This window comes from Talpa europaea (assembly GCF_964194135.1).
Source record: "Talpa europaea genome assembly, chromosome: 11".
In the NCBI taxonomy this organism is placed as follows: domain Eukaryota; kingdom Metazoa; phylum Chordata; class Mammalia; order Eulipotyphla; family Talpidae; genus Talpa; species Talpa europaea.
In genome coordinates, this window is record NC_140078.1 from 69090424 (window position 1) to 69114778 (window position 24355).

The 24355-nt window shown below is 53.0% G+C and overlaps 1 protein-coding gene across 1 annotated transcript in view; it reads left to right on the top strand.

The window, feature by feature from the left end:
• POC1A (POC1 centriolar protein A) overlaps positions 1-24355 on the top strand; it is a gene marked incomplete at both ends in the record, with an annotated part of 66404 nt that overhangs the window by 8980 nt on the left and 33069 nt on the right. Inside the window, 3 exons of the mRNA XM_084247979.1 lie at positions 6806-6939; positions 15307-15375; positions 18213-18305. Of these exons, the coding sequence (XP_084104105.1) occupies positions 6806-6939; positions 15307-15375; positions 18213-18305 (296 nt within the window). The remainder of the gene's footprint in view (positions 1-6805; positions 6940-15306; positions 15376-18212; positions 18306-24355) is intronic.

The window sequence follows — 24355 nt, forward strand, 5'->3', positions numbered from 1 at the left end:
CCCAGTGCCTGTATAAATAAATAAATAAATCTTAAAAAAAAAAAAAAAAAAAACGTGGTGGAAGGTGGGCTCTGCAGCCAGCTTCAGCATTCCTAGTTGTGTGACATTGGGTTGGTAACTTGACTCCGGACCTTAGGACATGTCTCGCAGGTGGTATTGGGAAGATAATGAATTGGCCCATGTCAAGAACTTAGACAGTACTTGGTACAAAATGGGAACCAGGTACAGTGCTAGTGGCGGTGATGATGGTACTGAATGCTGTCTGTGTCTGGGGTGGGGATCCTGCAGCTAGGTCAGCCCTGGGGGTGAAGACATGCAGTACCTGACATCACCACTAGGTGGCAGGGGCTGGCCACGGGAACCAATTCTTTCCTCAACCGGTAGCCTGGCATTTTTTCACTAGTACTGTCTGTTTTAGGAACTTCTGGAACAGAGCAGCAGTGGGATGGGTTCTGCACTCTGCTCTGCTTGGAGATCACACCTCTCTCTTTTCTTCTTTAGCCTTACAGGACTTTTTTTCTCTTGCTCTGGCCTAGGCCTGAGTTGGAGGTTGGGTGTCTCTATAAGGTTAACTGGGGTCAGGTGGGCAGGTGCAGAGTAGTGCTGGGTAGGAAGGCAGCATCTGGATATGATCAGGAGGGAGGTCTTAGCCAGAGAGGATGAGGCATTGCAGTGTTTAGGAGCACAGGCTCTGTTTCCTCTCTGTAAAGGGGATGGTACTAGTGCCTTCCTTGTGGAGTTTATGAGGATTTGATGGAGAATCTACATGTGGATTATAACTCTGTGCTGGATATGTGACTGTACCACATAGTCTTGGCACTGGGAAGAGAGGGTCTCTAGTTTACCCTGGGAGGTACAGGCCCACCTCTGATGGACTGGGCTCCTGGGCCTCATGCTTGTGGGGAATAGCAGCAGGTTTCCTTTGGGGGGTCTTGAATGTCATGCTCTGGCTTAGGCTCCCAAAATTCAGTTTGGCTCACAGTGCTGGGCTGGCCTCATCATTCTTGGAGCAAAGAGATGAGGTGCGCCTGAGAAGACAGCAGTACTGAGGGCCTACTTGGGTGGAAACTGGTTCGCCTGGGTGATGGGTGGGTGGGCTGGCATCTGTGTGTGTGCGTGTGTGTGTGTGTGTGTGTGTGTGTGTGTGGTGTCAGGCCTGGGGAATGGACTTCAGAGACTAAGTTAAGGCAGAAGCAGAGGCGTGGAAGACCCTGCCAGGCTCAAGAATCTGGGGTGAAAGAAGGGCTGACGCCACATCCTGGTCCCTGAGACTGAGGGGCCATGGAAGAAAATGGTCCAGCAACTTGAATGAGGGGTGTAAGCCTGTTCTCCAGATTGGGAGGGCCGAGGGACCGAACCAGGGAATGAAAGGAGAGTGGATTCTCATGAGGAGGGGAGGGGTCAGGAGGTGGAGTGACCAAAGCAGTCAAAGAGGGTGGAGGGTGCAGATCCCTGGAGTTCTTGGGGGCACAGGCTTCGCGGGGAGTGGGGTGGGACATCACTGATTGGCAGGGTCGGGAGGTTATAGTTGTACTCAGCTAGCATCCGGGCCTGAGTCCTGAGTGGGCCCAAGGGATACAATGCTAGCAGGCTCTGCGGAGCAATTTCAGTCTGTTTGCTGCTGTCTTTTCTTCGTGTGACCGCCACTCAGGGAACCTGCGGCAGGTTGTTCCTAAGCTACCCCTAAGATCCACCAGAAGCTTCAGAGAGCTTGGGGTACTCCATAAACAACCAGGTTCTCTCTGAGCTCCCTGCCCAGTGCATGGAATGGTGAATACTCAGAGCAGCAAACATCCCATCACTTCTAGGCTCACCCAGTCTCTTCTGGGGCTCAAAGAGGAGCCTGGCAGGTCTGAGCACATTGGTTGGGGCACACTTCCTTCACCCTCTTTGCTGCTGGAGGGACCTTCCAGGTCTGCAGAGGTCTAGAGTCTCCCTTGATCGCTGTGATTGTAACCCACTGGCAGCCCAGAGGCCCTCCTTTGGTCCTTCGTAGTTGCTGCCACATACCCAGAGATACACAGAGTTACTGTTGGGGGACTGATTACATAAGAAGTGCTCCCAGCCCTCTGTAGCAGATGCCTGAGCTGTTTTCTGTCCCTGGTCCCTAGGAAACCCAGGGGAAAGTTCCTAAGGACCTAGTGATACCAGTGTCTCCCCTGGTTGCTCTGGAGGAGTACCAGGTATTCTTGAGTGGTGTGCGACCCTGTTGGGTCTTCTAAGAGAGCTGGGAGTATGATACTGCAGTGTGTGGCCAGGTGCCCCAGGGTTGAGCTCTAGGGAGCACACTTCCTCTTCTGTGTTGGTGCTTGGGGCTGCAGCAGGCAGCTGCCTGGCTGTTCTCGCGGGCACAGAAGTTCTTGGCTTCACTGTGGGGAGCAGTTCTGATTGCCCAATTCAACAAGGAGTCGGCGGGGCTGCTGGAACCCCTGGAGTGCCAGTCCCCGTGGAGGTGGCTTCGGCTCCATATGCTCCGGGCCCACGTTAAGGCTGTTCACACATCTGAGCACCAGCCTCCGTCCCAGAACCCATGATGTGCTTTGTGCTTTACAGGCATGAGTAGGTCCATTATCCAGGGGCAGGCAGGGTGGTCAGCAGAGCAGTGTTCCGCATTTCACAGATGAGGATTCTGAGGTTACCTGCTGTCATGCAGGTGGCAAGCGTCGAATGTGGGTTTCCAACTCAGGACTCGAAGTCTGGTGTTGTGTCCACTGTCCCACATAGGGTGCCTCACATTGTAATGATTCTAGTCTTGTGTTTCCCTGAGGTCCCTGGCAGAATGTGGCTCTAGATAGAAGCTCTAGTTGGAACTGAGAGGCCCAGTTTTTTGGTCCCTGGCTCCCTAGTACACATACCCCTGCAGCCCTGCTGTAGCCCAAATACAGTCCTGAAGGGTTTTAAAGCAGCTGTACACCTAGCAGGGCAGGCCTGCATCCTTGGCTTGGTGTTTTGAGACCAGAAGTGATGGTGGGAGGCAGTGCGCTGTCCTGCCTGCTCCTGCCAACTCACTGGGTCATTCTCACCATTCTTAAGTGGGCATTTAAGTGGCATTCATGGAGAGGAGTGTTTTTTTGCTGCTGGTTATGAGAGGACTTCCATTGTGTTTGCAAACCTAAAGCCATTGTGTCTTGGGTAATGCCAGTCGTGTATCACGAGCAGCCACCCTGGCTATAGTGAGCTGAGCCTGTTGTGCAGATGGTGGCAGGGCTGGGCCCTGGTATAACTGCCCCACAGAAGTACCTCCTGTTGGGCCCCTGGAATTTCTCTGGGCCTCTTGTCCAGCTTGGAGCCCATTGGGCAATGTGCCAGTTTTGCTGAGGGCTTCTCCTTGTCGAGCTGTGTGGATTATGGGTATCCCCATTTCTCCTCAGGCTGCCTGCCACTTACAAACTGGGCAGTAGCTGTAGCGGCCACACTGCTACCTCCCTGGCCTGGTGACTGGTAGAATGGTGACAGTGGTGGATCCCTCCCCTTGGTTGGAGTCCCTTCTTTGGGGTAGAGTAGGGGTGAGGGTTAATGGCCAGGACATCACAACTGTGCCCAAAAGCAGTCTGCCCCCGGTCACCAGTGCTCTTTGCCGTGGAGCTCAGAGAGGGCCTGCAGCTTTGAGTGTGGAAAGTGGGTCGCTTGTGGACAGTCGCTTCATCACACGAGGTTCCCCTCTCAGGGGCAGCCGAACCTGTGGTGGACCATCAGGCAGGGATGATTCTTAGGAGGAGGCCTCCCTGGAAGGGCCCAGCCTCACCCCTCTCTAGTGCCAGAGAGGCTGAGGCTGGCAGGGCTGGCGGATGAGAAGGGTATGAGTGAGAAAAGGCAGGGGGTTCTGGTGTCTGGTGCGTTCCCAAAAGCCTGGTGTGCCAGTCTGAACCCCCTTCTGAAGCAAATATACTAGAGGTTTCCACCCCAGCCAGGAGGCCTTTGATATTCCTGCCATTTATAGAGAAATTGGGCTGTTGGTGCCCCTCTCTGGGGGAGAGTACCCCCACTGGGTGGACTTGGTCAGGTGAGAGGCCCTGGTGTGCTATTCACACCCTGACCCTCCACCGGTGGTTCTGGGGAAGCCCGGGGACCTCCTGAGCTTTGCCTTCCCCACCCTCCCTCCTGCTCCTGGCTGTTCCTCTGTCAGCCTCATCTCAGGTGGGTGAAGGTGGTATTCATTGCAGAGTAGGCTGCCAGGGGCTGCAGGAATGAGAACAGTGAGCACTTCTCCAGGCTAGTGAGCATTTGTGCCCACAGCAGCATTTATTTATTTATTTATTTATTTATTTATTTATAGATTTATAGATTTATTTATTTATTTATACAAGCACTGGGTACAGTCAGAAGCGCAGGAGGGTGAGAGAATTCACCAGAGCCAGAGCGGGGAGCAGAGCAGGCAGAAGGACCGAAGTACACTGCTGAGGGGAGCAGCGGGCGGCAGGAGAGGTCTGCGCGCCATGTGGGACCCTCCTTCCGTGGCCGGGGAGCAGCCGGGAATCGAACCGGCACTGCAGAGGCTGCGGGCAGCTTCGCAACCCAGCGCTCAACCGCTGCGCCACCGGGGAGGCCCCACAGCAGCATTTAAAGAGGCCTAAAAGGAGAGTGGCTTGTGGCAGGCCACCTCCAAGGCTTCCTGCTGGGGCTGAGGGGTTGGGGGGGACAGACCACCTGTGGGGGGTCTTCTCCACATTGCAGTGTTTTTGCAACATCTCCCTCCTTTCCCCCACCCCAGTCCCTGTCCCCATCACCACTTTGCTGCCCATGTGAACAGTGTCACTGGTGGGCACAGGGACATGGGGCACTTGCTGTCAGGGACATGGGGCACTTGCTGTCACAACCTGAAATGCCTGCAGGGCCGAGCTGAGCTAGACTTGGGTCTCCTGCCTCCCTGAACATGACAGTCTCTTTTTTGAGGGAGGGAAGTTTTCGCTTTTAATCAGTTACTGGGCTGTGCAATCAAGTGATTACATGCTGCTGGCTAAAAAACATTCTGAAAGTGTGCAGAGTAAAAATTAGAAGTCCCCCCATCCTTGTCTTCCCCAGAGATGACCCCTTTTCTTCGTCTGACTCTACTGTCCTCACCCCTACCCTGGGCCTGCACACATGTCCATGCCCACATGTGGGTAGTGACGGGCATGCTGTGTTACAGTCTCTCTGCTATTGCTCGTGCACTTCCTGTGAGGGTCGGCTATAGCTTTATGCCTCTGTTCCCCCAGACCCCAATTTTGGTAAACACTGAGGGTGCTGTCCTCCCTTCCAAGTGGCCTCAAGTGAGAAGTGCATCAGACTGTGGGGCCTCTGTACTCTGTCTCCAAGGGCTGGATGTGGAGACCTAGTCAGCCTCTCTTCAGACCATCTCTTGGAGTTCAGTTATAAATATCACATTACATAAGTCCTGGCTAACTCCCCTAAGGGTGCTTGGAAGTCTATACCCTCACTCCCCTGGCACTCTGGCATGTCGGCTGGCCTTGTGTCTGAGGGGCTCCATGCACCCCTGTGGGCTCTGCTGAGGGCTCTTTCATGGTGGGTGTTCAGTGGTCTGGTGATGGTCCTGCATTCCCGTAGGGCCTGGATGAGATTGGTTTTAGGATTTGCCTTTACATAGTGGCAATTCTGAGTTGTGTGGTCATGGTTCTGGCCCTACTGGTTCCCTCACCAGCACTGCTCTAGGATGCTGTGATGCAGGTGATCTACACGTTGCTTCCCCACGTGGCCTGCTGGATCCAGCGCACTTACTCACAAACCGCTTACTGAGTCCTGCTCAGTGTCTGGCTTTGAACCGGGAGCCAGGGACCTAATGTGGCCCTGTCTGATGGAGCACAAGTTCTCGGGGGACCCAGCCATGAATCAGGTAGCCGCACACAAATGTGAAGCCCCTGCTGTGAGGAGTGCCCTGATCAGAAACCCGTGCTTCAGGAGGACAAATGAAGGGACCTGCCCTGATGGGGAGGGTAGAGAGGCTTCCTGGAGGAGGTGACTCTGAGCATTGAGCTTCAGGGTCAAGAGAAGAGAGGACAAGAGTCTCCTGGGCCCATGGGAATAGGGGATGGAAAGGGCGCACAGCTGGAGGAGCCAACAGGCCTGGCCAGAACAAGGGCCACCAGGGTGGATGGGGTTCAGGCTGGAGTGCTGGGGAAGAGTCATGAATGAGGTTGAGGTGTTGAGTTGTAGGTAAAACTATAGGACCTGGAGTTGCATGGGTCTTGGGGGACACTCCATGCAGAGGCTTAACCTGGTGTTAACCTGGCATCATGGACTTAACCTGGTAGCCTCCCCACTGCACCCCTAACACAGGAGTGCTGGGTACAGAAGGAGAAACTGGCTCACTGTGTCATGGTGCTTGTTCAAGGTGACAGGGTGGGCCTGCCTGACTCCTGAGAGTGTCACGGCCATCAGTTCTCTCCCCGCCCCCGTGTCCTCTCCTGTGGGGCAGTATTTATCTCTTTGGCATTTTGAAGCTTTTATTCTCCATTAGTTCCCTAAACATGCAGTTTGTAAGACAGCAAAAAGTGTTGGAGGCCTCTGTTCTGCTCCAGTTCCACTACTCAGTGTGGTGGGAGAGGGGGAAGAATTGCTTGAGCCTTCTGGCCTTACATCTGCTCCTGTCTGTCCCATGTCCCCTACTGCCTGCCCTTGACTCTGGATGAGTGTCATCCTGTCCTTTGGTCATGTTGCTTTCCTGGGAAATCCTTGTGAGGCTCCTCTGAGCGATGGCCACCAAAGCCCCGTCCTATGGCGAGCCTCAGTTGGCCCCGATTGCTGTGTTCAGGCTTCAGCTGGGCTCCCTGGGCCACCCAGCCAGCCCCTGACTAGTGTCCTTCAGCAGTGCACAGCGCCGCGGTGAATGCCCTCTCCTTCCACCCGTCGGGAAACTACCTGGTCACAGCCTCCAGCGACTCCACCCTGAAGATTCTGGACCTTATGGAAGGCCGGCTACTCTACACGCTCCACGGCCATCAGGTGAGGTGCTGGCCGGTGCTGAGCAGCAGGGAGGGGCGGAGGTGTGGTCTCGAGGCCTGTGTGGGGCTGGGGTTCACCTGAGGTGTCCTTTCTCTGGGGATGTTTTGGTGCCCCTTCACAGCCTGGGCAGTGGGGTGAGAGGCAGAGAAGAGTTTGCTGCCTGCAAGACCTGGACTTTAGCAGAAGCACTGGGTCTGGCATTGCAGCTGAGAAAGGAGTATGGAGTTAAATTGGGTGTGGGAGGGGGCATGCAGAGGGTCAGATGGCATGGTTGGCAAATCATGACTGTACCCCGAGGGTGGAATCTGTTCCCTAAGGACCTCAGGCATCTCTTGGCCCGGTGGTTGAGTAGAGCCCTGGAGCCTCTCACTGGGGTGGGGTCTGAAAACATCACTGCCTTTGGAGACAGAGACAACTGCAGGTATCTCACAAAGCTGGTGTGCAGGAGGAACAGCTCACGTTTGTTTGGACTTTCTGGGAAGTGAGTCGAGGGCACGGAGGCCTTCTCTCTGAGAAGCTTTTGCTAGCCTGAACAAGCTGGGTGGGCAGTGGCCAGGCCCCCATCCCTCTGGACAGGACTCCCCAAGTAGCTGGCTTTTCACGCCCCCACCAGGGAGTATTTGAGCTGTCTCCTGCTGAGCTGAACATTCACCAGAAGGTCCCCTCTTGGGGTATAGTTGCCATACCCAGGGGGCAGCAGGTACAGAGACCAGAGTTTTTCAGTTCATCCTTCCTACTTCTATGACCAAGAGATGGAGCGTAGAAACAAGCTCTTAAAGGCTGAGGGAGACCCTGGGGTACTCATATATTGTGGGCTGATGGCCAGTTTGTGGGGTGTCTAGCCCAAGGCTGTCTGGGACCAACTGCCATTGGAGCTGGGGCACATCTGAGTTTTGGGCAGTGAGAACATGAGCCTTTTCTTCTGCTTCCTTGGGACCTGGAGGCTTCTTGTTGTCCTCAGTCTGTGGTGACCCTGGTCTTCCCTGTCAGGGACGTGTCTGGTGTGCAGACATAAGTGTATGTGCTGCTGGCCTGGGGTGACTGCTGGTCCTGTTCTCAGCTTGTTGGGAGCCACCTTTCCAGTCCTTTGGCATTTGAGTGCTGTTGCCTGTCATGCTCTCCACAGAGGAGAGGACAGGCGGTGCATGGAAACACCGTGCAGTGAAGCGGCCAAGTGCTCACTGGGACTTTTTCTTCTTTATGAGTGTTCTTTAAACAACTGTCTCCCCTCTGAGCCCGAGAACACTGGAACGAGGGATCTAAAATGCCTGTCCCAGGGTTCCGGAGCAGCTTTGAGCACACCAGGGAAACCTGTTCCGCTGCTTTCTTGGAGAAGTGAAACAGACTTGAGTGAAACTGCAGTGTGGCTTGTCTCTGGGGCACCTGGAAATGTGGGAAGCAGGCTAATGGATGACTGGCGGTTTGGGGGTGTGGAGAACAGGAAATGGCTCCACCGAATCATTTCTTCCTCAGGGTGCCAAACTCAGTGCCCAGAGGAAGAAGGAGGAAGAAGTGGGCTCACCCTTATCTTTCCATTTCGCCATCTGTCCGCTCATCATGGGCAGCTCCTGTTCCCAGGCTGAGGGCCAGGGGTACAAAATGAATGTTGTCCTCCTCCTTGGGGCTTCCAGTCAGGGAAGTGGGGCATTTCCTGGTGAGACAATAGAGCCAATGGTGACACGAGATGAATAAGGAGACCAGGAGAGACGGGCTGAGTCTTAGCTGGCACTCGGAGGGCTGGGCGAAGGTGGGTCAGCCCTGCCTTCCTTCACAGTGTACCTCAAGTGAAGGTGGGAGTCAGAGTATGAGGCTCAGATTTTCTCTTCCCAATCCCCTAAGTTTCCCATCAAATACAGAACCAGTGCAGGGGTGTGGGACAGGCTGAGGTTCCCCTCTGCCGCCAGCCAAATCTGCCCGCCCTGGGAGGAGGGGCCCAGGTCTGGAGGCGCAGCTAGCCTGGATATGGTGCATTGCCCTCTGTCCTCCGCCTTCACCCCCGGGGACACCGGACTGTTTCTCACTTAGTGGCTTGGGCGGGTGCAGTCGCTGCCCTAGTCGCCTTCACCAGCATCTCTGACTGAGGCCTTGGGTTAGGAAGGGTTCACACAGCCTTGTCTCATAGGTGGCGGTGCCCAGCTTGATCAGGAAACACCGTGATGTTTCCAGGAACAAACTACTTCTACTTACGCATTTCTGGCTTGGAAACCATGGGTTTCTCTCATTTTGTTCCATGGGCGCAGCCTGAGCTTTAGGAGCTTAGAACAGGAGCAAAGGCCTTATGCATCCAGGTCAGATCCTTCCAGCCTGTGACTTTGCCAGGCCTTCCCTCCTCCATAAGCAGGACTCCGTATCTGCCCCCTTTTAGGAGAGGACATACTACCTTGTCCAGCCCCAGACTCAATAGGTTTTCGCCATGTAAGTCCCTTCCCACTTTAGCTCTTAAAGTGGTCCCATGCTATTCTAGGCGAGAGCGCTTGAAGGGGCCATTTAAAGTTTCTCTTCTGCGCATGGCCCTGGCACCATGGATGGGCAGTCATTGTCTGTTAGGACCATGGTGACCTAGCCCCTTTGCCCCCTTTGGATGGGCACAAGGCCATAGCCCCTGGGCTGGGGTCACCCATTTCCCCTATTCCCACTCACACATGGAGCCTTTCAAGTGTTTTCTCTGGTGTTCCCATCTCCCTCAGGATAGCTTCTTGCCTTGACTTCCTTTTTGTCCTATGGTAGGTGGACTTCAGTGACTCCCCTGATCCAACACGCTTGTCCCCACCAGTTGCCCTAAGTGGGTTTGACCTGCTGGCTCCTTGGTGTACAGTTGTGTGGTCAGTGCCCTTATTGGTCACCTTTTCCAGGGCCTGACTCCTGGGGGACAGGCTGGGTGTCTGATGGCACCAGACTGGCTGGGTGTACGGTGCCCTTTTTGAGGCTCTGGAAAGCCCTATTCTAGCGAGCTGCTATGGCTGTGACAGTCAAGCAGGAACAAAGAGAGTTCCTGCATTCAGTACAGACGTGGGGGCATCAGGGCTGCACAGGAGCTTCCTCATCCCATCTCACCCCTCACTGATAGCAAGGAAGAGGGCCCGGGCGGGGGAGGCTTTCCCACTGACAGCTGTCACTAAAGCCTTGTGCCTTGAGCCAGACCCCCATAGCTCTGGGTAGCAAGTGTGGGGGCAAAGTGCTAGAAATACAGATTTATTTTTCTGTATTTTCTGAAACATAATCTGGAGCCATGCTCATTTGGTTTAAGTCCCCAGAGCTATTTGGGAGAGGGTGGTGGGTGGGATGTGGGTGGGGAGTTAAATCTGGTGTTTGTGGCTGTGCAGTTGGTATTCGTGTCGCTGTGGAGTGACTGAACTGCACAAGGACTGACGGGCATGTGTTCCACACGACCCAGCTGCCCACACCCCCGTGGTGCGGAGTGGGTGAACAGTCACCCAGTGGACCCAGAACCCTGTGCTGGGTCTGCTGTCTGCACCGGGAGCTAAATCCTGTGGCTTGGTTGGGGGAAATCACAGACCTGGAGTGTGTGATCCACCCATGTTACTGAAACTTGTGCCTGGCTAGGCCCTGGGTTGGGACTGGGGAAGTGGCAACAAGGGAGCTTACCTTGGAGGAGGAGAGGCAGCGGTGTGACGGGGAAGCCTGTTCCAGGTGGTAGCCACTCTTGGGGAAGTACCTCTCCTTCCTTGTTTCTTGGGGCGCTCTGCAGCTCTGTATAATCACTTCATTTTGGAGAAGTACTTCCATGCTTGGGAGGCTCTTACCTGGCTTAATGGTTGGGAACCTCTTGGAGATGTGAAGGGACGTAAAGAGGGAGAAAAGTACATTGACTCCCCAAAAGTGACCGAGAGGCCAGTTTGGTCCTCTGTTCTTTTTTTTTCTTTTAAAGATTTATTTATTTATGGATACAAGAATTAGGGCATAGGCCAGAGGTGTGGGGGTGAGGATTCACCACAGACAGAGTGAGGAACAGAACAGGCAGATCTGCTGAGATACACTGCTGAGGGGAGCAGCGGGCGAGGCAGGAGAGATCTGCAGCGCCATGTGGGTTAGCTCCCTGGCTGGGGATTGAACTCAGGCCACAGTGGTGATAGTATGATAGTGCTGAGACAGCCCCTACGCCACCAGGGAGGCCCCTGGTCCTCTGTTCTTGCCAGCAGTGCAGTGCCGAGCACTGGGAACAGGTATCTTTGGCCGAGGTCCCAAGAGAGCCTGGCTTCATGGGCAGCAGCTTTTCCCAGTGGGACCGCCAATCAGACCCAAGAGCCAGCCCCCAGCAGACTCTGGTAAACAAGCGTGGGAGCTACCTGATGGGGAGTGTGGAGGAAATGCTGGGGGCTGGTCAGTTTCTCCATAGTCTCTGTGTTGGTTTGGTGACCATTCTTCTTTAACTTCTGACTTGGGGCATGTGACAATCCTGTTTGTTTGCTGGCAGCCAGTGGAAAACATTTTGGAATGCTGGCAAGGTGGTGGGTGGTGGGGCACCTGGCTAGGCCTTTGCTGGTATGGCTGTTATGGGCTTGACAACCTGAGTTCTGGTGTGCAGGGCCTCAGTGAGGACAGTGGAGAGGCCATTCTGCTGGGGTCTACAGAGTAAGTGTCACCAGGAGCTGTGGATCACATCACCGTGGGCGCTTTTGTTTTTGCCTTATTACTATTTTTTAAACTTTATTGATGTTTTGCTATTTTGAGAGTGAAGGAACTAGACAGTGTGGGGCCCTTGGGTCTGTGAGTTGGCAAGGGAGAGGTGACAAGTAGTGAAATGGCTGATGTGGGTCCAATCAAGGACCAAATGCAGCTGGGTTACGAGTGAGGTTAGGTAGGAGGCCACCCTCTGCCCAGGACTTTTGATGACCCAACAGGAGCATCTCAAGAAAGACTGGCCCAGGGCCTCCCCTGGTGGCGCAGCGGTTGAGCACTGGACTGCGAAGCTGTCCACAGCCTCTGCAGCGCCGGTTCGATCCCCGGCCACCAGCGAGGGTCCCACATGGCGTGATAGACCTCTCGCTGTGCCCTCTGCTACCCTCAGCAGTGTATTTCATCAGTCTGCCTGTTCTGTTCTCCACTCTGGCTCTGGTGAATTCTCTCACCCTCCCGTGCTTCTGACTGTACCCAGTGCTTGTATGAATAAGTAAATAAATCTTTAAAAAAAAAAAAAAAAAAGAAAAGAAAAAGAAAAAAGAAAGACTGGCTCAGGGCCTCCGTGGTGGCACAAGGGGTTAAGTACCGCACTATGAAGCAGTCCACAGCCTCATGCAGCACGTGTTCGATCCCCGGCCCACCAGGGAGAAACCCACATGGCGAGGCAGACCTCTCCTGTCTTGCCCGCTGTTCCTCTCAGCAGTGTATTTCAGCCAGTCTGCCTGTTCTGCTCCCCACTCTGTCTCTGGTGACTCCTCTCACCTCCTGCATCTCTGGACTGTACCCCAGCTCTTGTATGCATACTGAAATAAATCTTTTTTTTTAAAGATTTATTTATTTAGGCATACAAGAACTGGGGTACAGGCCAGAGGTGGGGGGGTGAGGAGTCACCAGAGACAGAGTGGGGAGCAGAACAGGCAGATCGACCGAAATACACTGCTGAGGGGAGCAGCAGGCAAGTCAGGAGAGGTCTCCTGTGACATGTGGATAAGCTCCCTGGCTGGGGATCCAACTCGTCCTACAGTGGCCGCGGACGGCCACTGCATAGGCTGCGTCTTAACCCCTTGCGCCACCAGGGAGGCCCCAAACAAATAAATCTTTAAAAAAAAAAAGAAAGAAAGAAAGACTGGCCCAATCTGGAGAGGGAGGGAGTAATGAATAGAACCCTTGAGGCGTTCCTGCCAGTGGACCTGGCCAGATGGAGACCAGGGCCTCAGGCAGATGGACACCTCTGGCAGTGCCGGGGCAGGCGGGCTGGACTCCTGCTGAAGCCCTAGCCAGGAGCTGCTGATAAGAGTCACACCCAGGAGCTGCTGAGTGTGGAGGCTCCTGGCAGAAACAGCTTGGCAGCCTCCTCAAACTCATCAACAAGTGCACCAGGGGTGATTGATTAACTCAAAGGAAGGAGCTACCACAGATGCAAAACATTCTCAAAGGACGTGTATAACAGCTGGTCAGTGTCAGTGATGAAAGAGACTCCCTCAAGCTCCCATGGCTTGGAGATTAGATTACACGCCTAACTGATGGGCTGAAGAGAAAATTCATATTGGAAAATAAACATCTGAAAGTGACTCACAGTGAAAATAGTAGCTGAATAGGGATCCATCTAAGCTGGTAACCAGAGGCAAATTTGTAGCTTTAAATGAATTTATTTAAAACCAAGGAAGATTTAAAATACCTGAATTAAAAGCTCATTGTAGAAGACTGCCAAAAGTATGTAGACAAAGAGACCTTGTCGAGCACACAGTGTTTGAGGAGCCACGAGCAGCCCACTGGGACTGGAGCACGGGTAAGGACAGAGAGGGCCTGGGTTCTTGAGGGTTCTAAAGGCTGCCTGAGCAATTAGGGGTGCTGATGGTCAGCGGTCTGCATTCTTGCCCATGTTGCCTTTGGCCTCCGTAGGCAGTGCCAGTCAGTGCTAGTCAACTACTCTCTGGGCTGTATTCTGGTGCCCCGGGCTACTTGTGTGTCCCCAGATAGACAGGCAGAAGCCTTTGTAGAAAACTCGTTTTCCCAGGAATGTGGAGGTACCTGGGGTGGGAGCCAAGCAGTCTTCCTGGTGACAGGACTCTGTGGGGGAGGACTGTGGCCTTGCCCTACAGATTCTCCTTGGAGCATATCTGTCTCTCACCCCATCCCTGGAGTCTCCAGGGACCTGGACTCTGGGAAAAGCTCCCATGATTCTGCCTGGAGGGCTCCCAGCACCTGCTCTCTCCCAGGCCCTGGTCAGCTGCTGGCTCTGCCTTTCAGTTCTGCTGTTCAACCTCCATCTTGTCCCCCACTTGGCATCTGGTGGTTGAGTGATGACAGGGAAGTGTCTGACCCATGAATAGTTGTTTGGTTCCTTAGTTGCTGGGACTTGGAAACTCTCCATTGCTCAGCGAGCTCTGGGCAGGCAGAGTCCGTCTTATTTGATACTCCATGTACTGGTTTCCTTCCTTTTTCTCTGTTCCCTCTTTGTCTTTCCTCAAAATGAAAATAGTTTTGTTGTTTTGTTTTAATAGTAATGTAGCAACTCTACCTACCTGCTAAAATTTTTGAAGTACAAATTGCAAAGATTTCCAGGAATCAAGTAAAAGTCACTCCAAATTGTATCCATTTGTTCTCGTTGGCCTTGTATTTCTTTAGCCCCCCACGGCGGGCACCTTGGAGAAGAGGAACTGTAAGTGGGCATGTTCCCTCTTGTTCAGTGTGCCTGGGCCCAAGGGGAAGCTCACCAAACCACCTGTGGGCAAGCAGAAGCTCACCTCGCTCCGATCAATCACTGTTCTAGCTCCCAGTTATTCTGGGATTTCTCTTGTCTGTGGCTCCACCGCTTCCATCAGCCCCCACTGCCCAAACACCTTGTGTGGCTTGCTAGTTCCTGCCCTGGTCCGGAGACACTGGGCTGACCTTCATGATAGTGACTGCACAGTCACCATCATAGAGAGAACCTCTTTTACCTGGTATTGCTTGAGGAATGTCAGACCCTGCCACACTAAAAATTTGACTGGAGGAGGAATGGTTCGTGGTATGGCTGAATGGGTTCTCACTCTGCATCTTTCTGCCATGGATGTTGGGCATATGGGGAGGAACCTTTCTCTCCTTCAAGATCATGCTTCCTTATCCCAAGCCCGGGCCTTAGCTGCCTGGCTCGGGTCTGGCATTGCCTGTCAGGTCCTTTACACCTGGGAAGTTAGAGCAGGCATGTCTCATCCTGAGGAAAGTGACATACATGTTAGAGGGACGTGCCCCATGGCCCCTGTCCAGAAGCAGCCCCCTCCCAGCCTCCTTCCTGCCCTGGGCCTTGCCTCTTGTGTTATCTGAGTTCCCCAGCTGTCCCTGCCTCTGTTCATTGGCTCCTGCTTCAGCTCTGCAGGGTGGTGTGGGGAGGAGCAAGGCCTGGCCAGGGAGTTCTGTCCTGGACATGGAGTAAGTGAATGTACCTCTGACCTCCGACTTCTTGGGATGTGTGGCAGTGATGGCTGCTCTGCAGGGCTGCCATTCTTCTCTGCCCACCTCTACCCTCTGGCCTTTGTCCTATCAGTGGTGCTGAGAACAGAGGTCTTAGCTGTGGCTTCACACTTAACTTCATCCAATCGTTCCTTGGCCAAAGGCGGGACAGATGTAGACTGAGTGAGGCCCTCAGCCCTTGTCCTGCTACTGCTTCACTCAGGAACTTCTGGTGTCCATGCTTGTAGAATCTAGAGTGACCTTTGTCTCTGTTTTGTTTGTTTGTTCTGATAGGGCCCAGCCACCACTGTTGCCTTCTCAAGAACGGGGGAGTATTTTGCTTCTGGAGGTGCTGATGAACAGGTAAGTAAAGAAGGCACTGAGGCATCTTGGCTGATACAGACCAGAAGAGAACAGGAGGCCAAGGCATCTTGGGGGGCAAGTTTCACCAGCATCAATGGTGACTCAGCAACCACAGAGGTTGAACTTGCGGCTAGTGTTCAGACTGAGGGTCCTTGCCTTCCCTGAGTGGGTCTTCTACAAATGCTGGCCCTGTGTCAGTATCTTATATATATGTATGTATGTGTGTGTATGTGTGTGTGGGTGTAGCAGGTTTATTAGGGCAAGGGAGAGAAGAATGAAGGACTCTTGCATAGACACAAGCGGGCAGGAAGAGTTCCCCTGAAAGACACAGGTTTTTTAGTGAGTTCTTTTTCCTGCTTATAAATGAATAATTTGTTAAGAATTATTAGATACTCAGTACAGTCTGGTAATGTGGGCAACGGGTAAGAGCTTTTTGTCTCCTTCAGTCCCTGCTGCCCTGTGGGGCAGGCCTGCTCATCCCAGTCTGCAGATGCAGGCACCTGAGTCTTAGCAGATGACAGAGCTGGAGGTGACACTGGAGCTCCCTGGCCTGCTCGTGTATTGTTGAAGGCTCAGCATTTCACACTCCTTTGTCTTCGGAGAGAGGACATGTGTGAGGGGGTTCTATCTCACCTTGTCCTTTGTGCCAAAGCTTTCAACTTGTCAACTCTGGTATGCCTCCAGCCCAGACTACTGTACACTGCCCTGTCTCCTGGTGGGCACTCACTGGCCTGACCTAGCGTCTGGCCCCTGTGAATTTTCAGGGGCTTTGAAGGAATGTTTCTATCCATCAGAAATCTCAGACCAGGTTCTGGTAGTTTGTCCAGAAAGCTGACTCCCCTGAAGCAGAGAGTAGGGGTGCCGCTCGTCACCTTGCATGTGCCCCAAATGTTCATTGATGGTGGGCCTCACAGTTCTGATATTCAGCCCAGGAAAGTCCTACCTGTCTCCTGTGAACCCCACGCACAATATTGGTTGAGTTGCTACCAGTAGAGTTGAGGGTGGTTGCAGGCTTTGAGACTGCCCAGACCAGCACACTAGATTCCTGCTAGAACCAGACAAGAGGGAGGAAAGCCAAGGGGACCCCTGAACCCACCCTGGGCATGGAGGGCTAGTTCATTGCCTGCAAGACTGGGGAAACTAACATAGCAAGTTCATACCATAATGATGGCGAAAGGAAATCACCTAGTACAGGGGCAGCCTGGTAGAAAGTGGGGCTTCCACCCACCTGGGTCCCTTCTCAGGCAGCTCCTGCTCTCAACTCCCTGGCTGGCTTAAAGTCTGCTCTGAGAACTGTTTGGAGTGACATTCAGCAACATCTCTTCACACTCATGAAAGCCATTCCACCCCAGGCATTTATTCAGCAGTTAGATTTGTGCAGTTACACAAGGACCCTCTAAGCAAGAGTCTGTGTGCCGACACTTTTGTAAAGGGGAAGAAGAGACCTCATTATCTGTCAGAGAGCAGAAACTGGTATTGTATGCCATGGAGCCGCCTAACATGCAGGCTTGTGACTGCTTCTCAGGAGGAAGTTATCCAGGGGTACATTGAGTGTTCATCTTATGTGGATGTGGGGATTTTTCTGTGACCTCAGTTGACCATTTGCCATGGCCACATTTCCCAACATCCTAGGAGCCACTCTAGCAGGGAGCAGCCTCACATGGCCCACGCCTACCAGCAGAGGGCACGCTTGCTCCCAGCAGGGCCTTTCCCTCAGCTTTTGTTGGAGCAATTCAGGACTTGAAGAACCTCCAAGTGGGATGTGGGATGACGGGTGTGTTACCAAGTACTCCCTGATGGCAGTGTTTGTGCCGAGCTGTCTTCTATGAGCATCACTGCAGTCTGTGGGGCTTAGAAGTAGAATCAGCCCCTTTTCACTGTATTTTTTTTTTTTTAAATAGAGGCATGTTTTATTTATTTGTTTATTTGTTTGTTTTGTTTACACATGCACTGGGTACAGTCAGAAGCGCGGGAGGGTGAGAGAATTCACCAGAGCCAGAGCGGGGAGCAGAGCAGGCAGAAGGACCGAAGTACACTGCTGAGGGGAGCAGCGGGCGGCAGGAGAGGTCTGCGCGCCATGTGGGACCCTCCTCCGGTGGCCGGGGAGCAGCCGGGGATCCAGCCGGGGATCGAACCGTCACCGCAGAGGCCGCGGGCAGCTTCACAACCCAGCGCTCAACCGCTGCGCCACCGGGGAGGCCCCCCTTTTCACTGTTGAGGAAACTGAAGCAGAGAGAGGTTGACTCCCTTAGTACCTGGAGCCACAGAGTTTGGGGGAGTCAGGATGTTAACCACAGTGGTCTGGCTTAGAGTCCATATCTTAACAAGTACTCACAGTGTAACAGGCCAGGCTACCCCCTCAGAAGTTTTTCTTTCAGCGGGAGATAAATTATAAACAAGGAAGAGGGACAGATAGATTAAATAACTACTGAATTCGTTATGAAGGAAGTAAAGGATTGTGGTGAAAATTAGCAGGAGGGCCAGCGAAGGGCCCTCTGGGAAGTTGATGTTGAAGTGGACACTTCAGGCCTGAGAAGTCTCCAGCTACATGGACTTTGGGCCTGAAACTCCCAGGCAGAGGGACCAGCACATGTAGAGGCACATAGTCACTCTCCATCTTGGTGGCTCATCCAGGTCCTCTTGATGCTTGTCCAAACAGCCAGCGCTCTGAGGTGAGGCAGGTCTAGAGTTGAGTTGAGGTGTCAGGTGGGGACCACTGTCCTGCCACGTGGGTCCAGAACTTTGAGGCTGGCCTCTGGCCTCATTTCCCTCATGAAAAACACTACAAAGGGCTTTTCCTCCAAACCCTGATTCTTTGTGCTTGTTGCCCTTGGCAGGTGATGGTGTGGAAGAGTAACTTTGATGTCGACTATGGAGAAGTAAGAGTGCAGCGGTCCCGAGCCACATTAGTCGGCTCCTCTGGGAATCTGGTAAGCGGCTTGGCAGGCAGGTCCTGAGCCTGTGACTCTGGTGGGAAGTGGGCTTAGAAATGGTGGGGGCTGGAGGCCTAGACCCATCATGGGTGTGGACCCTAGTAAAATGTTGTAACTTAACATAATCCTTTGGTGCTTGGTCTTGAATCTAGAAAGAACAGACATGCTGTCAAGAGGCTGTTAGGGTGGGCTGCTAAGGGCCCAGGTCCTGTTCCATTTGGTGGGGGAATGTTTCCATGGTCTAGGCCTAGAAAAAAGAAAGGCCCGTCCCATGCTAACCCGGGGCACAGGACACCAATGTAGGGTTCCTAGAGGGTGCAGGGTCTGAAGTCACAGCTGGGACGAATGGGATGGGCCCCAGCCCTGTTGTTCTCACTTCCTTTTTTTTAAGCCATGGAAAGGAAGATTCTCAGCCACAAACCATTTTTAGTACCTTTGTTGGTCAAAGGGCAGTCAGTGTTGCAATAATTTTTGATAAATATTTGGGGAGAAAAATGATAACCGATATAGTCTCATTGAATAAGATTGCTTTCAGCTTTGGCTGAAATAAATTTTAAAAGCAAGGATGGGAGTTCAAGGGTTTTAAGCTGCAGTGGCGGCAGTTTGTTTAAATCTCTTCCTCCTGGTCCTAAGAGGCAGTATGGCCTCTCCCACAGTCGGAAACTGGCCTGAACAACAGGAAGCAGCTTGCCCAGGGCTCCCAACAAATCAAGGCTGGGCCCAGAATAGAACCAGGAAGCCTTTGAGTCCATCCTGGGTTTTCTTTGGCTCTAGCACAACCCCTCCACCCCCTTTACACACATATGCCCCTGTCCTATGTGGTAGAACTACTTCTAGGAATGGGCCCAATTGGGATTTAAAGCTTTTCTTTCAAGGGCTGCCCTGGGCTGGGAGGTTTTATTACTCCCTCTGCATTTGCTAATGTGTGGCCAGTTCTCAGCTTTTGGCTTTGTTGGGGAATGACTGGGTTAGCTGGTGGTCTGCTTCTGCCATTTCATCTTCCACTAGAAAAACATATTCCAAACTGCAGGGTTGGGATCCTCTGGTGTTCAGGCCTTCTCTATTGCTCCCTGTCTGTTGGCCATTTACAGTGAGTCAGGCCCAGCTAAAGCCTCACATGTGCTACCCTGTTTATTCTTCCCTTGTCGGGATGAGTAAAGTTGTTGCTGTCATTCTCAGGTGAGACACCTGGGGTTTAGTCACCTGCTCAGATGCCTCGACCTGGGAGCCTACCATGCTGGCTCCTCTGAGCCTGACTGACTAAGCTAGAAACTGCAGGCAGCCAAGGGCTGCATCACAGCTCTTCGCTGTCCCAGGGGAGGGCCTTGCACTGTCTCTTAGGAATGGTTAGTATTCACCAGCAAGGGAGGATCCTATGCTTCTTTTCTTGGAGTTATTAGAAAAGTAACTTGGACAAGCTTCCTCTTGTCCCCACAGTCCTGCTCAGTGACACCCTTCCTACCCAGAGCTGTGGGTCCTGATAGATGAGGGAAGTCACATGGAATAGGAAAGCCAGCAGGACAGGGCAGGGTGTGTTGGGTGAACCACTCAGCAAGGCCTAGGAAAACCATTTATTCCCATACTATGAGCGCGCTGTCATCAGTTCTTCCCACTGGGCATCACCATGTGGTCCCAAACGGGAAGGAGTGTGGGCTTTGGGGTCCCATCCCTTGGTGTGGGTTCAGGCCCTATATATCCAATGCGAGTTGAATGCCCCAAAGGCAGGTCTCAGCATCCCATGTGTGGTATAGGTGAGCTTACAGTCTTGAAGGGACTCGACTTGTTAATACTAAACTCTTCCTTTGTTGGGACTTTTTCCTTACTTGTCATAACCCCCTTTGAGACGGCCTCCTGCAGACATAGGCCCCAGTAGTGTATGCTCTAGAGACTTCTGATTGCAGGACTCCAAGGCTAAGAGTAAAGCAAGGGTTTTTTTTGCTTGTTTTGCTTTATATGTATTATGTGAAGTTGACCATTTCAGCCATTTTTAAATGTAGGGTGTGGTACACTGAGTGCACTCACATTGTTATGCAACCCTCTCCCCAGACTGAGGAGAGCCCTTTCTTACAGCACCTCTTGGTGCTTGGGTTTCCCCTGTGGTAGGGAGGGAAGCTGAGGAGTGTGGTCTCGCTCTTCTTACACAAGGGCCTTCCTGGCACTCAGATAGCACCTGCTGACTGATTCCATGGCTGGCCTGGGGTCTCAGCTCCACAGGCACCCCATGTGCTCCACAGCCACCCCATGTGCTCCACAGCCACGTGCCAGGAGCTGGCAAGTGTGAGAGCCTCTAACTGTACCCATGTGCTATCCCTCCAGGAACCCAGGCAACCTCTAATCTCTGTGCCATTGAGTCTTTAGACCTGGTAACTCTTTGTTGTGGGGGCTGTCCTGTGCATTGTGGGAAGTTTAGCAGCATCTCTGACTTCTACCCACTGGATGCCAGTAGCCTCCCCTCATCCCTGCTTGTAACAACCAAATCTGTCTCCAGACATTGCCAGATGTCTCAGAGGGCGTAGGCAGAGTTGCCCCCAGGTAAAAGCCCCAGGTGAAAGCCCCAGCCTCCAGAGGAGGCTGATCCAGCCATGGGGGGGCGGGGTGTGTGGGCAGTCGGGCCAGGCTGGGCCCCCTTCTGCAACCCAAGTCTCTAGGCCTGGGTTTCTAATAGAAGCCCACTTTGTGGGAATGTTTGGCTTGTCAAACTTTAAGATCTTTCAGGGATGATGGTAAATAACAAAGAAAGACCTTTAGCAACTTGGTTTTCTTCGCAATTGGAGGGTGTTCTTGCTTCCCCTGCCTGCAGCTCCTTGGCTCTGAGATGGCACCTGGTGAGTGTTTTGATGGCTGGCCAAGGTGGCTTGGCTTCTCAAAGAGCCTGTGAACTCTGCCGCTGTGCTCAGGAGCTCTCCTTTCGGATAACCCTCAACCCCCTCCACCCCTGGGCCTTAGGCCTTAGAGTCACACAAGACCCGTCTGGGCATTTGGGGATTTTAAGAAGCTCCAGGCCAGGTGCTAGGTCTTGAATTCCCCAACTGTGTGCCTGTTAGAATGTGGCAGTTTGAGGACAGACCACAGCCGGGACAGCCCTGTGAGGCTCTGCCAGCGCCTGTGCCCTGGAAAACCCCCTGCCAGGACCCCTGCTCTGACTGTGGCATTTAACTCTGACTCTTGGAATGAAGGCTATCCTTGAGTCCACTGTGAACAGTGCTCTGTTCACCAACCAAGCTATTTTCAACCTCTGGGTGAAAGTCACAGCTTATTTTTAGGCACATTTCATGTTGAAAAGCACAAGCCATTTCCCAGCCCTTCAGAATGAGAATAATGGGTTCCATTTTCCCTCTATTCTTGGCTGAGTTGTGCATGGGGAGGGTTTTAGGGCTGTGCTGGGGAGCTTTCTCTGCTGGAAGGCTGCAGAGGAAGGGTTCCAGCCCATGCGCTGGGCGGAGGGTGGGCAGGAAACTCCGTGTTCTGCCTCGTGACATGCTGCCAAGCTGGAAGAAGGTTGGAAGGGCCTCAGGCGCGCAGATGAGCGCCTTGCAGAGGGGCTGGTGTGGGGGCAAAAGGGAGGCGACCCACAAGCTGTCTGCAGCTCGTGCTGGGGTTTCTGGCATCTAGTGCTTAACTCTTCCCTGGTCGTCCTCTGTACTCTTTCACCTGGGTCTCACTTCCTCACTTCCTGGGTCTCACCTGGGTCTCACTTCCTCCTCACTTCCTCATTTCATTATTGCTCTCTGTGCTTTGGGGCTTGTCTGTGAGGTATAGAGACCTTTGTGTTTTGGCTGACCTTGGATTTGGCACCTGCCCCCCAAGTCCCAGCTGCCATAGGTCTGACTTCTCCCTCAACCACAGGAACATTTTAAACCACTTTAAATAGCAAAGATGCATTTATACGGATTTACTCTATTCATGCCCTCCCTCCTAACATCTGAGGGCCCATTATGCAACTGGGAAGGAATATGGTGGGGGGGCGGGCAGGAAGGGAGAATGCAGAGTTCCAGGTAATTCAGAGAAACTGATAAATTACTTCTTGAGTTCTCAGGGCTGGCTGCTCCAGCTCAGGCAGTAACCTTGAGTCCTGGGGCTGAGGGCTTTTCTCCATGCACCTTGAATAGATACTAGGTCCTCCTTCGTGAGGTTTCACGAGATGGTACATGCCAAGCAGGGACTTGGAACCATGCCCAGCGCATGGCGAGTCCTCACCAAGCTTTAGCTATTTTTAAAATGTTCCTCTTCCTTCCTCTATCCAACTGAGAAGTGGATGAATCCTCTGCCCAGTCAGGGTGATTATGTGTTCAAAACCTACTGAAGTGAGTGGGGGCCATTCTGACTGGGATGGTTTTTGACGTTGACTCCTCCGCAGGCCATCCTCAAGTGAGGGATTTCGACTCTTTTTTTTTTTTTTTAAAGATTTACTTATTTATTTATACAAGCACTGGGTATAGTCAGAAGCACGGGAGGGCGAGAGAATTCACCAGAGTCAGAGTGGAGAGCAGAGCAGGCAGATGTGACGAAGTGCACTGCTGAGGGGAACAGTGAGCAGCAGGAGAGGTCTGCGCACCATGTGGGACCCTTGCCCGGTGGCCCGGGATCTAACCGGTGCTGCAGAGGCTGCGGGCAGCTTTGCAACCCAGCGCTCAACCGCTGTGCCACTGGGGAGGCCCGGGATTTTGACTCTTATAGGCATCTGTTGTGCTTTTTATGAGACTCGAGTCCTCTGACCAGAAAGCAAATCCATGAGGTGGGTGGAATGGGCCTGTTTTCCTTCCCCAACACCGTGATTCTTCAGGGAAGGGTATCCAGGACCCCCAGAGCCTCAGTGTCAGAACTGTCTGCAGAAAAGGAGGCATCTGACTGAAACCTCAGCCTTCCCCGACTATGGTCTGTTCCTTCTTCTTTGTTGCTCGGTTCTGAGGGTGGAATCCTAGCTGCCTCACATACACCCACATCAGCTCCCACATGTCTGTTGTGTGGCACTGCACAGGGTGGGCTTGACTCACAGGGTTCTTGGGCCCCCATTCCTGGCCCCGGGAATCTTGGCACTGGATCTTACCCCAGGCACCTAGCTTTAGGAGTCATAGACTCAAGGTGGGGCCAGGGTCCCATTTCCACTTGTCCCATAGATTTGCTTTCCTTTTTTTTTTTTTAAAGGTTTATTTATTTATGCATACAAGAACTGGGGTATAGGCCAGAGGTGCAGGGGAGGGGGTGAGAGGATTCATCAGAGACAGAGTGGGGAGCAGAATAGGTGGACTGACTGAAATACATTGCTGAGGGGAGCAGCAGGCGTGACAGGAGAGGTCTGCTGCGCCATGTGGGTCACCTCCCTGGCTGGGGAGTGAACTCATGCTGCAGAAGCTGCGGACAGCTTCATAGTGCTGTGTCTTAACCTCTTGAGCCACCAGGGAGGCCCCAGATTTGCTTTCTTGCTGAGGAGCATGGAGGACTTGGGTCTCTCACTGAGATCACAAATTTCTAGGTAGCATTTACTTTCAGTATCGGGGAGATGTGTGGATTTCAGGGAATGCTTGGCTGGCATTGTGGGTGTTTGGAACAGGAGTGAACCTCAGATCTACACATCTTACAGAAGAACCTCTTTTCTCCACTTGACTCTGATTCTGGTTCCTAATTTTCCAAGGCACTTACAGGGGCTCTTGGCAGCAGAAGGCTCCAGTACCTGAATGGAGTCAGAAGATCCCTGGGTATTTATGCCTCTTGGAAAACCCAGCCCTTTTCTCCCAGCACAGTGGCTGCCCTGCCCTTAGGCTTGGAGTGTCTGTGAAGGTCAAGATGTGCCTCCTAAAAGGCTCAGGCGTGCTCTCTGCTCATACCCTCTGGCTGAAGGGTCACAGCCTCCATCTTTGTGATTGGGAGGCTGGTGCCTGAACTGGCTCTTGTGAACAGACTTGGGGACAATGGGCACTTTGTTTTCATGTTTTCTGGGAGCTCCCGGTGGCACATCTCTGTGTGGTGTCCATGGGGTATTTCATTATTGCCTCCTCTGCTGCACAAAGGAGGAACCTGAGCCAAGGTCACCTGCAGGTGAGTGACCC